This window comes from Callorhinchus milii, unplaced genomic scaffold (genome assembly GCF_018977255.1).
Source record: "Callorhinchus milii isolate IMCB2004 unplaced genomic scaffold, IMCB_Cmil_1.0 Scaffold13, whole genome shotgun sequence".
NCBI classification, from domain to species: domain Eukaryota; kingdom Metazoa; phylum Chordata; class Chondrichthyes; order Chimaeriformes; family Callorhinchidae; genus Callorhinchus; species Callorhinchus milii.
In genome coordinates this window covers 15,588,888-15,610,966 of record NW_024704754.1, presented here as the reverse complement: position 1 = coordinate 15,610,966, position 22,079 = coordinate 15,588,888, and the positions used below count along the sequence as shown (strand labels likewise).

Here is a 22,079-nt window from a genome sequence, read left to right as displayed (position 1 = left end):
ATTCCTTAATCCTTAAAACTCAACGAAGTTACACTTACAAAACTTGTCAGTAACAAGCAGAGTGAAACATAGCTCTTTCCTGGAGCCAAACTCAGTTCTGATTACTTGTGACCTCAGTAAATAGCTTAATTCTCTACCCCACCTGCTGCCGATCCCTTTAATCATCAATTAACTGCGCACATGTATACTGAAAAGTCATGATTGCTGTTAAAGGGGCACAGTATTTACCCAACAGTAAATGTTAAACATCCTTTTGGCAAACACCCAGGTGTGATGATGCGATTCCCATTAAATCATTAAAATTACATGCAATTGGCTGCCGTGTTTCACGCACAAAATATACAGTCAACTTTACTGTATATGTTGTAAAGCGCTTTGAGACGTCTCAACTTTGAGATAAGGTTCTATAACGAATGCAATGATTATTATTATTATTAAACATTCCATTGTGTCCCTGAAAGCAGTTTGATGTGGTGATGTTGGAGTGGGGGTGTTCTGGAGGAATGGGATCAGATAGGCCAAAGTGCTTTCTACTTCCAAGCTGATCTTATGATCTTGTCTCAAAAATGGTGCACTGATTTTCTGGAGTTGCTCAAAATGAATCAAACAGTCTGTCCCACAAACAGTCATGGATTGAGTGACCGGTTTATTATACTTTTTTCATTTTATTTTATTTATTGGGCTTATTTATTTACTTAATGCTTTATTGGGGGTAAGTTAAGTCAGTGCGGACTTGTGAAAGAAATCATAACTTCAGTCTTAATCTGAAAGCTGTTGTTCCACAGTTCCTAGCCACGTAGGAAGTTCCTAACTTCCAAATCAAGACTCAATTCCCCGCTAACTCTTTAACCATTGTTTAAAGAACATAACTGGCTGCTAATATTTTCCTTCAAAACCTAGTGCCTGCCCCTCTCCTTATCTGAATGAATCAGGTCAGAACCCAATCAGTCAGGTAGAGAAGCTACAACCTGGGAAACGGCTGCCATCAGAAAGACTTATTATTATGATATTAAGCAGACTTTAATTGGTAAGATGTTTGCTTTAAGTTAACTGCGTTAATCATTTTGGCACGAGAGAGTAAACAACCAGCAAATATCTACTGCTATTAAACAGTCACATGCCTCATCCCTCCCAGCAGCCAAACTCTGAAGTGATTTAAATTGCGCAGACATTTCCCTGGAACCAAAATGCAGCTGAAATGTATCAAAAGGGGAGGTGCGGTGGGGCCCCATATTGGATCATTAATAAAATGTCAGAGGGCATTTGGTGCTGGGAATGAACTAACAGTACATAGCATTGGATATGACCTCCTTGGAGTATAGTCAACAACACATGAAGTCACTCAGCCACAGGACCATTAACTGTTAGTTTACAGGGGCACTGGCAAACAGCGGGCAGGAAGTAGGCTTGAAACCCAGGCAGAGTTGTGGGGCTTTGATCGACAAGGATTGGAGAGAGGGATTCTGCCCAACTCTCACATGTAATGGAGGATGTTAATTCTGCTTTCCTTCAATTCAACCAATCGATGGGATAACTACAAGGCTTGAAGAACTGGGCTGCTGCCAAACATGTCACAAATGTACATTGTTATATCCATATCACTATGTGCGAGATTACTCAACTTGAAAGCCCGCCACTTGGCATTAATTAAAACCTTTGTTGGGTCTGGGGGGGTTTCCTCTGGGGATTCATTTTATGTTCAATGAATATGTCAGAGGAATGAGCAATAAGCGCAAATATAACCTCCTTTAAGTACTTTCAATTTGCATTTAGAACATCATTAATAAGCGTTTAAATCGTGTGGCATTTCCATTTTGTTTCTAGGAAACCCGCTACAGCTCTTTCGCTCCATTTTAATAAGGAGCAGTACACTTTTCTGCCTGAATTATTAATTGCAAGCTCTTATTAATTCTGAGAAACGATGGAACACTTATTAAAATTATAACTTTCCCTGCCAAAGGGGACGGGGTGCTGGTTGTCTGCCATGGCACGCTGATGAACGAAAAAATAAATAAATAAATAAATAATCTGTGCATTTGGTGGAAGGTTAAAGGCTTGACGCTCCCTTCACAGCTCCTCATCTTGATTTTAGCACCAATAAAGGGCACGGAGAGAGTGGGGCAATTATTGGAGTCCTGTAGCTCAGTGGTTAGAGCACTCGCTTTGCAATTGAGAGACCTGAGTTCAATTCCAGGCAGAGGGCGAAACCTTGGGCAAGTTTCCTTACTCCACACACCTGATAATAATCCCTCCAAAAAACAAAAAAACAATAATAAATTGGTCATTTTCAATCCATGACTGTTTGTGGGACACTGCTGTGCGCAATTAGCTGCCGCGTTCGCCCACAAATATACAGTCAATTCACTTTACAGTGTGTTCTGTGAAGCGCTTTGGGACGTCCTCCTGACTTGAAAAGCGCTATATCAAGTGCAAGGATTATTATTATTATTATTATTGGGACCTTTCCCTATCAACCCTCACACACACACTGAGCATGCTCCTACAGATTGCCTTCAAAACATCTTGAGTCCATATTATCTGTTCACCCTTCCTCCAGAGTTCTTTAACCAGAGGCGAGTTAAAGACTGGAACAAGTTAGTGGTTGAGGCCAGGACATTGGAGGTCATTTAAAAAGCAGCTCAATGCTGTGATGGGAGCATAGTAGGGTGAATGATCTGGGTGGGGGGGGAGATGAGATGGGCCGAAGGGTCTTCTTCATTTGAACCAATCTTGTGATCTTACGATCAGGGAAACAGTGGGCAACCAAGACAGACTTAGGAGGTCTGGATGGCCGTCTAGTCTCAGTTTAGAGAACCAGCTTGATCTACAAAGTTAATAAGGTGCAGAATTGTGGCGTCTTCTTCAATTTAGTCTTAATTTGAAAGCCGGTGGGCAAATTGTGGAAAAAACGGCTTTGAAATTAAGAGCAAACTGTAGGATTTTCTACAATTCATTTTTAACAACAACAACTTGCATTTAGAGAGCACCACTCACTCGGGGTAGCGTCCCAGAGTGCTTATGCACAACAATCTTGCACGCTGAGACCAGGTGGAATTTTGGGTTGGGTGGAGGAAGCAAAATCAATGAAAATAAACTCGACACCCACCCTCAACTCCAAACGGCAATGACAACTTCCAGTTGCCCTTCACGTAGAGCAACATCTCGGAGCGCTTCACAGAGATGGTCCACCACCATGCAAGATCACAAGATTGTTTTGGATGTAAAAGACCCTTCGGCCCACCTGATCGCATCCTTCCAGAACATGGACACTGAGCAATGGGGATGGAGAAGGAGATGGTGACTAGGTGCTGTCAAAGAGGTGTGTTTTTAGATGGGATTTAGAGACAGAGAGAGAAGATGAGATCGAGGGGTAGAGGAAGGGAGATCCAGAGTTGCTGAAGGACCTGTATATGGCCAACCTATATGACCTGAATAACTTGTCTTTAACTCACATGTTAGTATCAAATAATAGGCTCCATTTTGTTCTCATTAAGAAATATGTACCATGGTCATCAGTGTACATCAAGCACGCTTCGGAGCTCAAAGGTAATTGGATTCATATCACTTTGTAGTAAATATACTGTGGGTGAAGTTAAAAAAATGTCAGAGATTTAAGATATGATAACAAGACTTGTCTGGAGCCAAATGACTTTCACCTGGAACTGTATATCTGTTCCGTACTGGAAAGCTGACAGCATTCTGGTTTTGACAAGTCTGTAACATCTCATTTGTGATCTCATACATGATGTTACTGTCAGTAGTTGTCTGTCCAGGTGGACTTTAAAGATCCCATGGCACTACTCCAAAAGTGAAGGGAGTTTTTCCCAGTGTCCTGGCCAACAACCCTCCAAATAAATATAGTCATTCGTTTCATCTCTGTTTCTGGCATCTTGCTGTGCGCAATTGGGCTGCTGTGCTCACCTATAAATACGCAGTCACTCCATTTCACAGTAAATCCTGTGAAGTACTTTGGGATGTCCTCCCAACGTGAAAGGCATTCTACCATTTGCTAAGGTTATAATTATTAATAATAATGCGGGAAGCTTAAAGCAATAAGCTGGATGCCTTATGCTACATGAGGTTACAGTTCAGGGCAGTGCATTTGGAAAGGAAATGGGCCCTAGTTGTCTTGTGAGGTCTCTCTGAGCTTGGGAAACTGGGATTCATGCACAAAGGATCAGACAGTTTACAAAAGTTAAAACAGCAAGTGATATGTAGTGTTATGCGAGTAAATTTTCGGTTTGAAAGAGACAGGGTGTGCTTTCTGGGTGTCAGTCATTAGGGCTATTTACACAGTTATTTGGCATGTAAGTCTCTGAACTGCTGCCCACATGGGAACTCTGCATCCTCCAGCCAGCTCCAGTGTCTCTCACAGTCGGTGGGAAAGTGGATCTCAGCAGATCAGCGGTAGATCAGATAACAACAACAACTTGCATGTATATAGTGCCCCTCACGCAGGGTAGGGTCCCAAAGTGCTCCATGGTCAATGTCCTCTTGCGCGACAGTGATCACACTTTATCACCATTAACGTGCAAGAAATGAGGCAAATTCTGTGGAACATTGCTGTGCCGAACTGACTGTTTTTCACACACAAAATACAGTCACTACACTTTACAGTACATTCTGTGAAGCGCTTTGAGGCAAGGATTATTGTTATTATGAATGAGCCTTTGCGCCCTGTATAACACACCACAGTGGAGCGGTAACCCAGTTGCCTTGTGCTGGGAAAATGATACTGTTAAGTCACTGGTAAAAAAGGTGAGGGTGCATTTTCCGACTTCAAAGTGAAAGTTATTGAGTTGCTGGTACCGGAGTGGTATTTTGCGTAGGATGCAGTCTCCTCTTCCCATCCACAGCGCCAGGAAGATCAGAGAAATCAACGTCCTGGACCCAAAGCTTTATCGGGAACTTGATGCATGTGTCAGGGAGAGGTTAGAGGCTGGTGTGGAGTATAAACACTGGCATCGACTTGTCGGACTGAATGATAAAACAGGCTAAGATCAAGGGAAACTCTGAGGCTAAGATGTGTTCTATTCTCGTGAAGCATGTTCCCATGTAATAGGGATGCTAGGGCTTTGACTTGCAGGGTTAACAGGAGCTGAGTGGGAAGAATCTTTGCCCCAGTGACTGACCTGCCCCTCAAAATCCTCCCTATGAATCAGGCTATCATAAGCCCGGAGACCCACAGACCCGCCTGGCTCAGGAACTGGCTGCCAAGAATGCCGAAGAGCATTGACTCAATCTACCTTCCGATGCCAAGCACGTCACCTGATGAACTGCGCCAACGTTTAGTTTTTGTAAAAGTGAAAAGTGAATTAGTTATTTCTGCAAGAATGTTTTTTTTATTGTTAGCATAATACTTGGAGCATTCATTTCTGGTAACCTGGCAGTGATTGTGCCCCAAAATAAGTCTTCAAAATATCAATTGAATGGTGATATTCTGCTCCTTAATATCATGACACCCAGAGCCGAATAAAGGACCTCTTGACAAACAGCAGTACATGATAACATGGTTATAATAATAATAATCCTTGCATTTGATATAGCAGCCAATTGCGAACAGCAGTTTCACATAAACAGTTGTGGATTGAGTGACCAAATAAGTTTTATTTATTTTGAAGGAATTATTACCCCCAGAAAAGCGATTCACCAATCGACTAACAACCAGGTTCCTACTTACTGCTAGGTAAACGGAGGCGTGTGGAGTAAGGAAACTTGCCCAACATTTCGCCCATCCCAGGAATTAAACCCAGGTCCTTTCGCTCGATTGTATGTATTCTTAGAATAAATGGATGAGAGGGATCAATGACAAAGGACGTGAGTTTTTGACTAGTTCAAATGACAATCAATCAGTTGAGCTTTCCTGAGATTCATGTTATGATCCGAATGCTGGAGTGAATTTTTTTCCAAGTGATAGCACCCACCCTTCAATTAATCTCTATTTATCTCACCACAAACAACAATATCAAGCCTCGGGGGGTGGACGGCTGGTTTCATTACAGCATTGTCCTTTCATCTTAGCTGTATTGGTTCAAATCCAAACCACTCTGGTTTCTTCTAATTGAGAAGAGCTGACAATCTCAACAGACTGCCCTAAAAGTGTTTCTCAATTTGAGGCATTCCAGAGGCAATGTGGATTTCCATGTGTCAGTGTGGGCTTGTGTTTTGTGCAGGCAGTGCAAGCGGCCAATTTAACTCGGTGCTTCTCACTTGCAAGTAGGACATAAGCACAAACAATATGCAAAAACAACAACTTGCATTTCTATAGTTCCCTTCACCCCGGACGCGATATAAAAGGGTTTGGGGCAAAGGCACGGAAATGGGACAAAACAAATAGCTCTTTCAGAGAGTCAACGCAGGCACTGTGCGCTGAATGGCCTTCTTCTGTGCTGTAAAAAAAGGTTTCAACTTGACTCACTCTGGGTCAGAAAGCTATGGGTTCAAAGTCCCGGCATCAGTGACTTTAAGCTCATGGTCTAGGCTGACATTCCAGTGCAGTGTTGTGAGAGCACTGCAACGTCAGAGGTGTCATCCTTGAGATGAGATGTTAAACCAAGGTCCCATGAAATCCGAAAAAGAACCCATGACACTCTCTGAGAAGAGAAAGATGTTTCTCCCGCAGACCCAGCCAACAAACCTTCCTGTTAAATTGACCGTTCACTTCCTGGCTGTTTGTGAGATAACGCAGTGCACAAATTGGTTGCCGTGTTCGCCCACGAATACACAGTCACTGCTCTAAACAATAATTATTGTTAAGTTAATTTGAGAAGTTTCAATGTGATAAGGTGCCACGTATAATGCAAGCGGTGTTATTATTTTTATTATTATATTATTATGATTATCATTTTGGTTCCGTGCCTCTCTGTCAACCACAGTGAAAGGGAAAAAGGGGCCCTTTCTATGGGGGTGGGTGGTTCCCATGCTAACTGGAGGTATTTAATAAGATCTTGGAATGCCCGTCCCTCGGGTTCACTTTGAGTCTGGGGGGGAATTTTGTTTTCTTCGGAGGAAATGAATTTTTCTGCTATCTCAAAGGCTGCATCCTCTTAACGGGATGTAAGGGTGGTGTATTCCCTTTGGCAAGGGTAAGGTCTAGCCTCCAGCATTTTTGAAATACTTTAATCATCGCGCCTGGAATTCATTTGGGTGGTGGTGGTGGTGGTGGTGGGGAGTACGACTGCAAATAGTTGTGATCGTGTCTAGTGCCATTATAGCAAGTAGTTCTTTGCATGTTGAACCCAGTGAACTTCTCGCACAGACTGTGTTGTAACACTGTGCTATCAATGTACAGAATGTACAGTATGCACCAAACCCATATATACTTTGGAGGATTGATAGTTATTCCCATTAGTTTCCTTTTCTGCTTCCTTGCACCCAGTGGCAGAGAGTGGCTAACCATTCAACCGTGCATTTCCATTTACAAAGTGCAAATGCAAGGATTATTATTATTATTATGCTCTGACCTCGGGTTCTAAGAGGCGAGCGAGGGTGGTGGTCAACGAAACCATTGGTAAACGAATGTTTTAAACTGTGTTGTATCAAAATAGTGAATAACTCCAACTCACCAGGATTGCTCTCTGGCAATATATTTCTCCAGAACTCTCCTCCCTTCATTCTCTGGTTCTTTCTTTCCAACTTCCACTCACCCAGCACTCCATACTCTAATCTTACCTCACATCAGGTCCTCCAACACTCCAATCACCTTGCCAAGTCCCACTGGCTCCCGTCCCTCTCAGCAGATTGATGTCACGAACCTTGCCTTTGCTTTCAAATCACTCCATGGCCTGACATCACTAACATCTATCCAATCCTCTCCAGCGAATGCACCAGCCAACTGCTCTTCCATCTCCTTATTACATCTTGTTCTCTACTCCCGCTGTCCATTCCACCACTGGAGGGCAACCATTCACCCTGTCACAGGAACTCTCTTCCAAATCCACTGGGCCTCACTTCCTCTCTCCACGCTTTCAACATTCTCCTAATGTCCCATCTGATCGATCGTGCCTTCGCTCAACTCTAAATTCCCTTATTTTATGCTTAGGGTTGGTTTAATGATCCTATACTTAATCATTTCAGAGGTGCTTTGGGATGTCCTCCTGATTTGAAAGGTGCTGTATAAATTGTAAGTTACTGGTGAAGGAAGTAAAGTATTAAACAAAATACTGGAATGCGTTGTTATCGATCTACCTCAGTCCTCTCGGACTTGGGTTTTACAAATTGGCCTTTGTGTAAATGGTGCCACATGACTCCAGTTATTATTCCTTCTACTGGTGTTGTCTGTGGCACAAATAGAAGTGCTCAATAGTGCATTAGCGGATTCAGAAATGATCCCATGACTCACAGAGACAATCAACACAGAGTCATGAGAACGGCATGAGACCTGGGTTCAACAGCTTACCCTCTGAGAACTCTTCTCAAACCACAGCGATAACACAAGAGTACATTAAGAAGAAACTTAATATGTCATTTATTTTTTATTTGCGACCGAATGGAGTTACTGGGTCGAGGCGCATTATGAAACTATTTGTGGATAGGCAGCTTTCTCCTCTGTCCACAGGCACGTGCAGTGCGAAGTGAGCGCTGAGTAGATTGAATGAAACTGCGGTGCTCCAAGCTGTGAGCAATGAGCAAAGGCACAGAGAGGGAGTGGATATCAGATCTTCCCCGAGGAGGCCTCTTTAGGCTATTGGCAAGCACACAATGCATCAGTTACTCGACATTCATTAAACAAAGCCCCGCTGATAGTTTGCAATATACAGTTACCCTGTCATTGAAAAATACCCTCGGCTACTCTCCTGAATACATTACTGGGGAGAGATACCACCTGGGTCCAGAATCTGCTCTATTTATCGAGCACTTCATGGTGTTTGGAAATTGGTAACTTCTTAATTACAGCCCGCGTTTTGAAGCAGATTTCTTTTATGAACCGCAGAGAAATTCAGTGTCAAATTTAAGACTGAATTCAACATTTTGTCAAATTCTGAACGCTCGATAATGCTTGATAAACAGGATCAATCTCAAGCCGGGTGAAATTTCACCTCTTACGTTTGCCAGAGGGTCTTGAAGAGACGTAATTAACCCCTTAAGGACTTTTCCGGATGACTGAGTTCCTGGAACAGAGGACAATGTTTTGAGTGGACTGTCCTGCTCCTGAATCCAGGAGGCTATACGTGTACTGAAGAGAAATTCCACCCGAGTCTTACTTGCGTCAGCCTGGTGCAGTGGCAGCGCTCTCCCCTCTGGGTCAGAAGGTTGTGGGTTCAAGCCCCACATCGGGAATTGGAATCACATATTCTAAGCTGACACTCCAGTGCAGTGCTGGGGGTGGGTGTTGCATTGTCAGAGGTGCCGTCTTTCGGATGAGATGTTAAACCGACGTCCTATTCAGGTGGGTGTTAAAGATCCCATGGTACTATTTGAAAAGAGAAGCGAGTTTCTCCCAGGGTCCCTGGCCAACGGGACCCCCAAACAAAACAAATTGGTCAAATTTTTCCTTCTTCATGTGTCCTTTCGCTCAGAGTGTGTGTGCGTGGGTGTGGGTATGTGTGTGAGAGACAGATAGAGACAGGAACCAGTGGGACTTGTCTCTTTATAATTTTCCTTCCCTTATATGACTGTGTGGAGATTGGTGGAGCGTGACACGGAGAGAGGGAAGAAAAAGTGTTACAGTGGGAAAGAAGCAACAAAAAAGGAATGGTAATACAGGTATGGGACTCGTGGGAGGTTTAAAAACCCACTGTTCACAGTTTACTTATAAATTATGTAAAATAATTGGTATTATAAAGGGAAAACAATAAATCTGAAACGAGTGCTGAATCTCCACAGACTATGTAGTCAAAGAAGCCTTGCAGATAAAACATGTTACATTCAGGATCAAACTTTTTGGGTGATGAAGCTCTCCTTCATTATTTCCTCACGGAATATAATAATCCTTGCATTTGATATAGCGCTTTTCACGTCTTCTCGACGTCTCAAAGCGCTTCATAGAATAGACTGTAAAGTGAATTGACTGTATATTTGTGGGCGAACGCGGCAGCCAATTGCGCACAGCAGTGTCCCACAAACAGTCGTGGATTGAAAATGACCAATTCATTATTGTTTGGTTTTGGAGGGATTATTATTAGGCTCTGTGTGGAGTAAGGAAACTTGCCCAAGGTTTCGCCCTGACTGGAATTGAACCCAGGTGTCTCGCTTGCAAAGCGTGTGCTCTAACCACTGAACTACAGGATTGAGCCACTAATATGTGACCTCTCCCCTTCCCCTCCACTCCCCTCCCCTGCCTGCAAAATCAAGTCAATTCAACATGATACCCCGATACCACTAGAAAGAATCCTCACAAGAGAAGTAATCAGGTTCTCAGCTTGTCTGCCCCCACTCTCTGGAACTCCACTCCTTCAACTCTCCCCTTCTCTCGCCTCCTTCAAAGTTGCCTCTAAGTCCTATTCGACCGTGCTTTTGATCACTTTCCACCCCCCCTCTCACTGCCTCAGCCCCCACCTCCAGCTCGGGTACAACTCACAGTTCCTTTGGGCGTCCTGGTATTGCATTGCATTTGGGGTAAAATAACACAGAAATGATGAGCAGACATCTAAGCTTAAGTAAAATCTATTGTAAATCAAATGTATTTTCACAGCTTGGAGGAATCTTTCTTTGATCACTTCTATCTCTCTCCTTGTGACGAATTTAGACACTTTATACAGATTTCTCTATTCGTATTTATTATCAGAGGAACAACTCTAGATTTAAGATAGCCATTTTTCTGGCAAGCAAAGGGCTGGGAAGCTTTTTGGGGGATTTGCTTTGGTTCACTGCCAAGTGTTAGCCTCCAGGATCGCACGAGGGGCTCTCCCTACAAGTGTTAATGTCTCACTCGGATGACGACACCTCTGACAATTGTGCACCCCCCCACCCCGCACTGCAATGGAGCATCAGCCGAGACAGTAAGCTCAGTAAGTCCAGATCTAAGGCTTGAACCCACAACCTTCTGACTCAGAGGCGAGATTGCTACCAACTGAGCCAGACAGACACCCAACAGGAAGAACACCAAGTAACCATCATACAACGAACAGTAATATTGTGTGAAACCATTATAATTTGACACAACGCTCACCTGCACGTTGAAAACGCTTTTACAAGGCCTTTTACGTGTGTTCCAGGACAAGGGAAGCATTAAGCAAGTGGTTCTGGTGCACTGTTGGGAGATGGTTGAGAAATGATGAGCTCAATGCAGAGGCAAATGCCGCAGTGCGTCACCATTTCTCAAATAAATCTCCCCCAAATCACACGCTGAGTTGACAGCGGATAAGGTCACCCTCTGGCTTTAAACCACGCGTTCCAGGCACCTGCCTGCTTATCTGAGGTTGGGCAACAACATTCCAGATTAACTGTCATGATTTATAGACAGCAATATAGTGAGAGAGCACGTATATACTTCCCCGAAGATGATCCCGGTAAACTTCACGCCTGCTCCACACACTAAAACATCGCTATTTCTGTGAGCATTTTGTTTTACAGTGCGCGCAGTGTGTTTAGAAACCAACCAAAATAAACCTGCCGGGTCCATTTCAATTCTCGACAGAAACATCTGTGGAGCATCCAATAACGGAAGTGATGTGCGTCTTAAAATTGACCCTCCCTTGGGTGCTGCCATATACAATTACAAGTTCTGCACTGAAATAGCACTCAGCCTAAACAGAACGGTATCCTTTCCTGTATCACTTTTCTCAAGCACATCACCTCTTGCTTCTCCCCAGTGGATTAAATTCAAGGTCCTTGTCCTCCCTCTCTAATGCCCACGTGGCCTTGTCTCATCCTACCTGCCACCCTCCACTCCTGGCCACTTCCTAAGGTCGGCAAACACAGCCCGATTCAAGTCCCCACCCCCCTCCCCGGACCGCCCTTTGGGTTTTTGGTTGGCCTTTTGGACATTCTGTCCCAGGTCTCTGGAATACCATCTTGGAGTCCATCTGCTTTGCTTCTCCCTCGCCACCTTCGAAGCCTAACTTAAGATCCATCTTTCAAACTGTGTTTAACGTCCCACTCAAAGGATGGTACCACTTATAATGCAACGCCCCCCCCCCACCACCTTCCCCCACACAACACCCCCACCCCAGAATTGCAATGGTGTGTCAGATCTGGATTGTCAACTCAAAGCCCCATCATGGTCCTGAGCCATTTTACTTGACATTTTCCTCTGAGTGAGACGACTAATTTAGTGTTAAATAAAGGCAATTTTCTGTTGTAGGGCCCAACCTCACTGGTAAGTTGGTTCAGACTGCCCCGAAACATAGGAGTCGTATTCAGAAAACAAAGGAGATCTTTGACTTGTTGATTTACACTGGTTACGCAAGTATTCTTGTTCATTTACGTCACCAGGTGTCTTGGGGGACAGGTTCAAAGAATTTCCCATAATTTTAGCTGTCACTTTAACTAGTCCCCTGCTGACCTCCGCTGATAGCTAATGGAAGATAAATGTGTTTGCGCTTACATTCTAGGAACGTCCTGCAAATTAACACTCACCACAGTAAATACTGGCGTTAGGAAGTGATTGGTGAGAAAGATCAAAATATTTGACCAGCGCGGGTAGTCGAACTCAATGAATCTCATGAATCCCATGTGAAGTGCTTGAGTCATGCCATTGAAGTAATAATAATAATAATCCTTGCATTTGACATGGCGTCTTTCACATCAGGAGGAAGTTTCTGTGTATTTGTAGGTGACTGTGGCTGCCCACTAATATCTACAAACAATAACACAACAATATCCCTCCGACAGTCGTGAAACAAATGACCAATTTTTATTTGTTGGCCAGAGTAGAGCAGGCAAGTCAAAAGATCAACCCTTAAGCCTTGTATCAGAGCAACAACGTTGAACCTAAAATAAATTTTACGTTTTACAGCCATAGTTTGCGCTTTGCAATCTGTATCTCCCTACCTCTCCGACCTCCTCACCTCCTCCTCCGACCTCCTCACTCCTCAATCCAACATCTGGCCTCCTGCTTGTCCCTTGCACCCTCCGCCCCACCATCAGAAGTCGCGCTTTCAGCCACTCTGGCTCGAAACTGTGGAGCACTCACCCTCAATCCCTTTATCTCCCCTTTTTCAAGTCTCGCCTGAAAACCTTCCTTTTCAAGCATGCTTATGGCCACCTCTCCCCCTGGCTCGGAGTCAGGCTCCGCCACTGTTAAGCGCTCTGAGACGCTATCCTGCGTGGAGGGCGCTATATAAGTGCAAGTTGTTGTTGTATTGAAATAAAGGGAGGTTTTCCACAAAAGTCTCCTTTCGGTGACCATTAAATAAAGCCTGTAAGTTGCATTGGTTATGGGCACAATTTCCAACAGACTCCAGGACATCTGCAGACTATTATTTGCACTTTTCCATGTGTGACAAAGCACTTCAGGCAGCACAATTGGGCACTATCATGCACCTAATGTTCGTTTCGTTCAGTCTCTTGATCAGCTTGCAGCAATCACCAGGATGTCACAGTGCTGAGAAGTTCATACCTCTTCTGTAGGATTCAAGCTTCGTCAATGAACCATGTATAAAATACAATGGACTCCAAATTCTTTCCTATTCACAAGATCACACACAAGATCACAATAACATTATGGATGAAGAAAGTCATTCAACACATCCGATCTTATCCCTCCAGAACACCCACCCTACCATACCCCTCCATCACAGCATCAAGCTGATTTTTAAATGAGTTCCAGTCTCCTGGCCTCAACCACCTTTCCTGGTAAGCTGTTCCAGTCATTGATTACCATCTTCCAAAATAAAAACTTCTTGGTATTTGTTCTGAAATTGCCCCTTTACAACTCTATATCCACGTATTCATTCCAATTCCTAGAATTTCAAAGGTTGCAAAATGTTCCCCATTGATTACATTCCTAGAAATCTGCATGTCATGGATAGGTAGGGGGTATGGAGGAGAGTGAGGGAAGTCAAAAGGTGAAATGTCAAAAAATCTTGTTTCCCATTCATTCCATGTGGATCAAGTAGAAAAGTAGAAATCTGATCACTTTGTCCACACACTGATTTTTTTGTTCAATGCTCCTGATCTCGATCTTTCTCAATTTGCTGAATGGCTGGCTAAGTGGGCTGTACATTTGCTAATTGGATTGTTTTTAATCTGTGGTTTAAAGGCCAGGTCCTGCCTCGAGTGCAAACATTTCTTGGCAAAACTGTTCCTGACCATGACAATGGCTCTGCGCTGGGTGTTAACATCTGTGTCAGTCAGACTTGGTCAATTCAGCTCTTGCACCTCATTACATTTTATCTCCATTTTAGTTTAAATGGATTCCTCCCCCTCCTTCTCTGCACACATACTGGCTTCATCCGGATTTTGTTAAAATAGACCACTTAGACTGTGTGCCTCGAAGCACTGTAAGCGCTTTAAGACGTACTCCTGACATGAAGCGCACCATATAATTGTATTGTACCGTAATGAAAACAGTCAAGAGAAATACTTATTTTGTGCCCGTGCACTTTACATGGGATTGAACCCTTAATTATGCATTATCAGAGAATGATTCTAAGAGGAGGGGAAATTGGGATAATAATCCTTACATTTGATACAGCGCCATTCACGCCGGGAAGACATCTCAAAGTGCTTCACACGATGCACTGTAATATTGCAGTGACTGTGTGGGTAAATTGAGACTTACTGAGGATGATGAAGAGAACTTGACGTCCAATGCAAAATAAGAAGCACCGCATCATTCACATCCAATGTCACAGGGGATAAAAATTATGTAAGCCTGGTCTGTCTCCATCTCCCTTATCTTCTGGCAGTGAAGGGATTTTTTTCCCTTTATAACTTGATATAGCGTCTTTGATACAGGGCTTCACAGGATTTATTGTGAAGCGGAGTGACTGTGTATTTGTAGGTAACAGGGCAGCCCGATTGTGCACAGCAATGTCCGTCAAGCAGTCATGAAAGAATGACCCAACTTCATTTGGGTAAATTGTAAATTGTAGGCAAATCACTTCATCGCTCCATCTGCAGAACGTGAAGATACATTGGGGAGAGTGAGGGAGGGCGAAAGGGAAAGCTGGCAATGCAAGGTTGTAGAACCTGAATTCATTTAGCCCAGCATGTTGCTTAGGAGATGAATTTTGTCTCCAGGAGATGGCTTTGTCAATCCAAAGCATGTGCACATTTCCCAAAGAAAATTTCTAATGACACCCTGCACAATTCTCGTCAGTAAAATATGGCTTTGCTTAACTGGGCTTCACAATTCTCAGATTATAGTTCGATTTTCGATTCTTTCTCTTTTTATTTGCCTTTCAAACAATTATTACTGATTCATCGCAATCGTGAATATCAAAGCACATAATGAACAGAGTGTTATTCCCAATGTCTCCTGGGTAGCATTAGCTTTGAGAGATTCCCAACCATCTGGAAATGGTTGAAGTTAACCTTTTTTCCACATTAGAGGAGATTGGTCTATAGTTTGAAACTGAGCAGGATTCTTTCCCACAGCACAGCATCTATCACTCTCCTCCCCGCAACCACTTGTCCCCAGTAAACATTCAGGAGTCAAGGTCTGAAATCCCTGAAGGTATTTCTGTCCACAGACCCTCAGCACATCAGGAGATAATAATATAATCCTTGCATTTGATATAGCACCTTATCATGTCGTCGAGACGTCACAAAGCGCTTCACAGAATATACTGTAAAGCGAGTTTACTATATATTTTACTATATATTTTATGGGCAAAATGCAATAGCCAATTGTGCATAGCAGTGCCCCCTAAACAGTCATGGATTGAGTGACCAAATTATTGTTTTTGAAGGGATTATTACCCCCCGGAAAAGCAATCCGCCAATTAACTAACAATCACCTAACATTCGGGTTCCTACTTACTGTTGGGTAAACAAAGACGTGTGGAGTAAGGAAACTTGATTAAGGCTTGGTTGGCCTTGCCCGGGAAGTGAACCCGGGTCCTCTCACTTGCAAGGCGAGTGCTCTAAGCAGTACGCTATAGGACTTCAATAAGATCAACGCTGGAACAAATGTCCTCTAGGTTCATATGTTCAGTATATCATTGACTCGCAACATGACACTTATCCAACACCAGCAAATATAAAACGATCAGGAAACGTAAAAGGCACTAAATCAAAGTAAATTGTATTGAATCTCTAACCTGTCTATGTTTTGCTCTCTCGGTTTTAAGATATCACATCAACCCTGTTGTGTGGCAGACAGTGTCAGCCTGAGGAACACATTTACGGCACGTTTTGACCAGTGCATTAATCACTTAGTTCACCCTGGGACAACCTGCTTCCATTGAAATGCTCAGATTTATCTGTTTCACACGAAATTTATGATTTCCTACAGCCTCTGATTATTAAGTTGGCTCACCACAGTTAACATACTGGGTTTGCGGATGGACTCAAATTTTCAAGTCAAAAACAGGTAATAGATCTGCGTGATGCTTATTAGAGCTTTAGCTGACATTGGGCTAAGTGAGCAGTTCAAGAGTTAGGGTCGTGTAAATGTCTCCTACAAGGTGGATTAGTTTCTGAGTAGAAAAGGGAGTAAAAGGATACGTCAGAAATCTGACAGAAACAAACCCTGCTACAAGGATGAGATTGTCTTGGCCACCAAACGGGAGATTTAGGAGTGATAGGTTTCCGGGGTATTCTAGGAATTAACCTGCCTTAAGACACCGTAACCTAAGCTCCGTACGCCTACTTTTTATCAGTGTATCATCACAAGAAAGGAAACTGATATTCAACACATGCTTAGAAGATAGAAATTGAATGACAAGGAAACCTTTTGAATCCCTATATTGTCAAAGTCATGTTTCACATTACAATGTCATTCAGAACTCTGCAGCTCGTGTACTGTCCCGCACGAGGCTTCGGGACCACATCACTCCCACCCTCGCTCGCCTCCACTGGCTCCCCATCCCCCAGAGGATTGATTTCAAGATCCTCATCCTCACCTACAAGGCCATTCACGGCCTCGCTCCCTCCTACCTCTCCAACCTACTATCCCCTACCTACCTGCCCGTACCCTCCGTTCCTCTGGCTCCGGTCTGCTCCACGTCCCCCGCCCCAACCGCCCTAGCATCGGTGGTCGGGCTTTCAGCCTCTCAGCCCCGAGGCTCTGGAACTCCATCCCCCAGTGCCTTCGCCGCTTCCTCCCTTTCCTCCTTCAAGGCCGGTCTCAAAACCTTTCTCTTTGAGCGAGCCTTCAGCTCCCCTCTCGACTCTCTTCCCCCTCCTCGCTCCCTCCCTTCCCTCCCCTCACCCTGACCATTCCCCCCCTGCTCGGGTCATGACCCAACTGTGCAGCGCCTTGGGACGTCCTCCTGACGTGAAAGGCGCTTTATAAATGGAATCTTGTTGTTGTTGTTGTTGTATAATAATAATAATCCTTGCATTTGATATAGCATTAGGATTGGGGGGGGGTGGGGGGAGGGAAGATCCTTGGCAAAAGCGTAGGATTGAGTCTGGCTGAATGGATGAAAGCTTTGACTTCTGGCACTATACAAGGCACCATGTTTGAGCTCCAAAGTAACTGTCATCCTTAACTATTGTGAACTGAAGCAGAAATAGACCCTAGAAAATTCCAGCCTGTTCCTCCGTTTTCTGTGGGTTATTTCCTTCGGATCTAGCCCGAATCTAACTGCCAGCTATCAGTTATTATGTTAATATATTAAATATATTAGCCATCTTTGCCAACTGGAATTATGAACATGATCTGGGAGCAGGCAATGACTGTGTTGAAATATCTGTTATTGTTTGCGATTCCAAGTGCCCTGGGACAACAATCTTAATGGTTAAAGCTTGTACTTTGACAAACATTTCCTCCGACTCATCCCTGTGCAAGAGAAGGAATGCTCACCACACTAACTCCCTCACACAGCGCTGAAACAGCTGAGGACTCGGTTCATGTGCAACAACAATGTGGAGCCAACACTGTTTAACATCAGTCATGGTTACAGGCAACAGATTCTGCTGCCTTGTTTGTTTTCAGGAAGGGGACGATGCGGAGGAGAGCTACTGTCCGGTGTTAGCAGCAAATATTAAACAGATGCTGGGCTCTTTACTCTCCCCACCACCACCCTCCTCTCTCAGTCCATTTTAAATGGGATTTGGATGTTTAATAATAATAATCCTTGCATTTGATACAGCGCCTGATCACGTCTTCGAGACGTCTCTAAGCGCTTCACAGAATATATTGTGAAGCGAATTGACTGTATATTTTGTGGTCGAAACGCGGCAGCCGATTGCGCACAGCAGCGTGTCACACGAACCGCCGTGGATTGAATGGACACTTTTTTTTAAAAGGGATTATTACCTCCAGAAAAGTGATCGACCAATCGACTAACAACCGGCTTCCTACTTACTGCTACGTAAACAGAGGCGTGTGGAGTAAGGAAACTCGCCCAACGTTTCACCCTTCCCAGGAATCAAACCTAGGTCCTCTCGCTTGCGAGGCAAGTGCTCTGACCATTGAGCTACAGGATGTTTGTCGAGAAGGAAGATGTGTTTTTGCTAACGTAAACTGCTTTTGGCAACCCTCGTTTTCGCTTTTCGAATTAAAGCGCAGCGAGTAACCTTGCTTCGAAGTTGGACGCGGCAAAGGATTCGTTGACGAAATAGCCTAAAGGTTGCAGACGATAAGGTACACCATGGTACGCAGTCACTCCAATATACAGTGATTCCTATGACGTGCTTTGAGATATCCTTCTGACGTGAAAGCTACTGTATCAAATTTACGGATCAATATTTTTTATTAATTCACATGTTCTCTCTCTCTCTCGCTCTCTTTCCCCTTCCCTCCTTTTGCTGTCAAATCATCTGACGTCATGCTCCACTACGAACGTGAGTTCACTTTAGTCCGGACAACAAAACAGCACGAGCATTCAAATCACGCCGAACCTACAAACCAGCCTCTGTTCCCTCGTTATGTGAAGGCACGAAGCTGCAATGAAGATTCTTTGCAGTTCTTGACATCTCCATTCAGGCTCGTGCTATCAACCGTCAGGAATGATCTGAAGCAGATATTTATGTTTCTATTTCATTTAATAATAATGATAATTATAAAAATAATAATTATAAAAATAATAATAATTCTTGCATTTGATACAGCGCCTCATCACGTCTGCGGGATGTCTCAAAACGCTTCACAGAATATGTAAAGTAAATTGACTGTGTGTTTTGTGGGCGAAACATTTAAAATAAAGATAACGGGAAGAGTTCACCTCTGATCTAACACGCGGTGTGAAATGACTTTCGCTGCTTATCTTTGTGTCAGGAGGGTGAGCAGAGCCTGGGAAAGAATGACAGTGCAGCTAGTTTCATCGATAACACCGTTATTTATTACAAATACAGTGAGCGACCTCACTCCTCACTGGAATAAAGCAACTTGCAGGGGAGAAATAGAACGAGAAGCCCACTGACCTGATAATCTCTTCTCCCTGGTGTTTTTCCAGATTATATCCCACGCTTTGTTAGTGGAATCTTTAACGTGTTCACTGAAGGAACGTCTCAGGGGGTATTTGGAATGGTGAGCCATTGCCCCTGCTTTGCTTGTCACTCTCCCGAAACTGCCCTCGCTGGGGCAAAACGGTCTCTATTCCATTTGAAAAGGTCCGCCTGTTTGCAGTGAAGAAATTCCAGAGCGTCTGCAGACGCGGAATTTGCAGCCTGCGAAGAAGAAGAAGGAAAAAAAAAAAGAGAAGCAGCTCGGAGCAAGTCAAACCGTTTCCTGATGTGAAGAAAAGTTGTTGGTAATCTGCTGACACCCTTCTCCAAAAAAACCTCCCCTCCAGTTCTTTGGGGTCAGGCCAGATTGGAGAGGAAACAGCAGTCCATAGGGGGTCTCCTACACCCCCCTTCAACCTCCCACCCCCCGCTCCCCTCCCTCCCTCGCTTTGCTTTACAGCTAAACATTGCATCTCTGTAGTTATTTACTATGCACTTGACTGAAAGTCAGTCTTAGTCCCATTCCTCCACCCCCTTCCCCAAGAAAAGAAAGTTAAGAAACATAAAGTTTGAACAAGCAGGACATTAATAAGGCTTAAAACTGTTCGCAGCGAGTGCACTCCATTGACGTGGGAAGCAAAGTTCTGCTTTTTGCACAGCTGATCCATCTCAGCGTTTCTCTAATCTAAGGACGATTTCACAATTTACCATAATGTCTGGAGTAGAAGAAGCGGGATTTATTTTTTGAAAAACCCGACAGCCAGAGAATATGGCTTTGCGATCCAATAATTTAGAGTTCCAGAGCTCCTTTTTCTCTGTGTGTGCTTTTGTGTGCGTGTTTCATTTTCTCGTGACATTTGCTGCTGAATCTTTATTTCTGGATTAGTGTCAAACCTGGTTATAAGACGCACCTCTAAGCACGTCTAAAATGCGTATAAAGGTGGTCATTCATTTCATGGATGGTGGTGGAACATTGCTGTGTGCAAAAATGGACTGCTGCGTTTGCCTACAAATACAGTCCCTCAGCTTCACAGCTGTGCGCACAATTGGCTGCCGCGTTTCGATCACAAAATATACAGTCAATATACAGTCTGTGAAGCGCTCGGAGACGTCTCGAACACATGATAAGGCGCTATATCCAATGCAAGAATTGTTATTATAATGGGATGTCCTCCTGACCTGAAAGGCACTATTACCAAACCTTATTAATATAATTATGTCTTCTTAATACGGGGATGTGATGTGATGGACAGTTGCATTGATAAAGGAGAAGCAGCACTAGCAAAATGTTCCATTGATTATTATTATTATTATTATTATTATTGAAGTCTGGGACCAGAAATTAAACCCTAGTCTGGACTATTTTCGTCACATTTCAGAAAATTCTTGAAATTCAGTTCTTAATTTTGAAGTGGGTTTAACGCAGTATTTACTTAAAACTGAAGAGCTACAGAAAACCAACTCCAAAATTAAGAGTGAAATTAAGTGATCAGAAATGTTAAGAGAACAGTTTAAGGTGGAATTTCTGACCCCCAGGGCAGGTGCGGAGTGGGGAGAGGGGGTAGGAGAAGAGAGGCAGAGAGAGGAAAGGATACTCTAACCTTTGCATTAAAGCAACCTCAGTGGAGAAAGTGACTGTTCTGATCCCTTTACCTATGACTCACTCCCCGCCATCCATCATTCTATATATAAGTCATCTGAACCCAATTAGATTACACCCTGTAATTCATATCCAGGTATGAATCACTGAACAAGTAAAACTCTTTCAAAGCAGAGCATTGGGAGGGAGTAAGGCACCCTTTTAATAGTATTAATAATAATCACAATACTTGCATTAGAAATGTCGTTGAGATGTCTCAAAGTGCTTCACAAGATATACTGTAAAGTGCAGTGACTGTGTGTTTTGTGAGCAAAGCACCCACAAAATCTTGGGAATGGTCTGTCGTTCATTTGGGAATGGACATGGCTCATGGGGTGAGGTGGGGATGGGGGTGGGGGGGGAGGGTGAGGTGGGGGGGAGAGACAAGGGAGCCTATAGGGAGAGACAAGCACTAAATAAATGGGAATAGCGGAGAAAGAACACAACACAAGAAAAGAAAATACAGCCCACTCACCATCACAGATATAGGAACATTCTCCTGACAGATGTTTACTGCCTCCAGGGCAAGACAGGGTCTTCTCATCAGTCTCTCCCAGGTGCTTACACATACCATCTACCCCTTCGGCCGCTAACCCAACACACTCTTTGCAGCAACCAGACGCATCTCATTGCTATCAATCAGCGATGACAAATGGCTTAACCTGTGTAATCGAACAAACAGCACAGAAGGCAGGTAATCTTTTACTCATGTCAACTCTGTGCCCTCACACTATTGGGCCGTGCAAAGTCATTCATTCAGTTACCCTGATAACGTCAACAAACACTTAAGTTTAATTAAAGATGAATTAATTCCCGGGATAATAGAAACTGCAAACTTTTCAGCTAAAGTCAAAACTCTTTGAGAAAAGGGCCTTGATAGGAAGACTCCGACTGTGAAAAGGACTCACAGTGATCAGACTCTCAGTGGTCAGACTCTCAGTGACCAGACACTCAGTGACCAAATATTTTTCTTTAAAACAAGGTCTAGATTTGCTGT

General features: G+C 43.7%; 1 protein-coding gene across 2 annotated transcripts in view; it reads right to left on the bottom strand.

The window, feature by feature from the left end:
• LOC103184148 (rho GTPase-activating protein 7-like) overlaps positions 1–21,722 on the bottom strand; it is a 62,095-nt gene extending 40,373 nt beyond the window's left edge. Inside the window, exons 1-2 of one of the 2 annotated variants that reach the window (XM_042339915.1) lie at positions 21,558–21,722; positions 19,420–19,665 (exon numbers count right to left, since the gene is read on the bottom strand). In XM_042339915.1, coding sequence (XP_042195849.1) covers positions 19,420–19,534 — 115 coding nt within the window. In that variant the 5' untranslated portion in view covers positions 19,535–19,665; positions 21,558–21,722. Of the gene's footprint in view, positions 1–19,419; positions 19,869–21,557 lie in introns of those variants that run through there. The other variant, XM_042339914.1, reaches the window with a different exon arrangement.
• Positions 21,723–22,079: the final 357 nt, after the last annotated feature.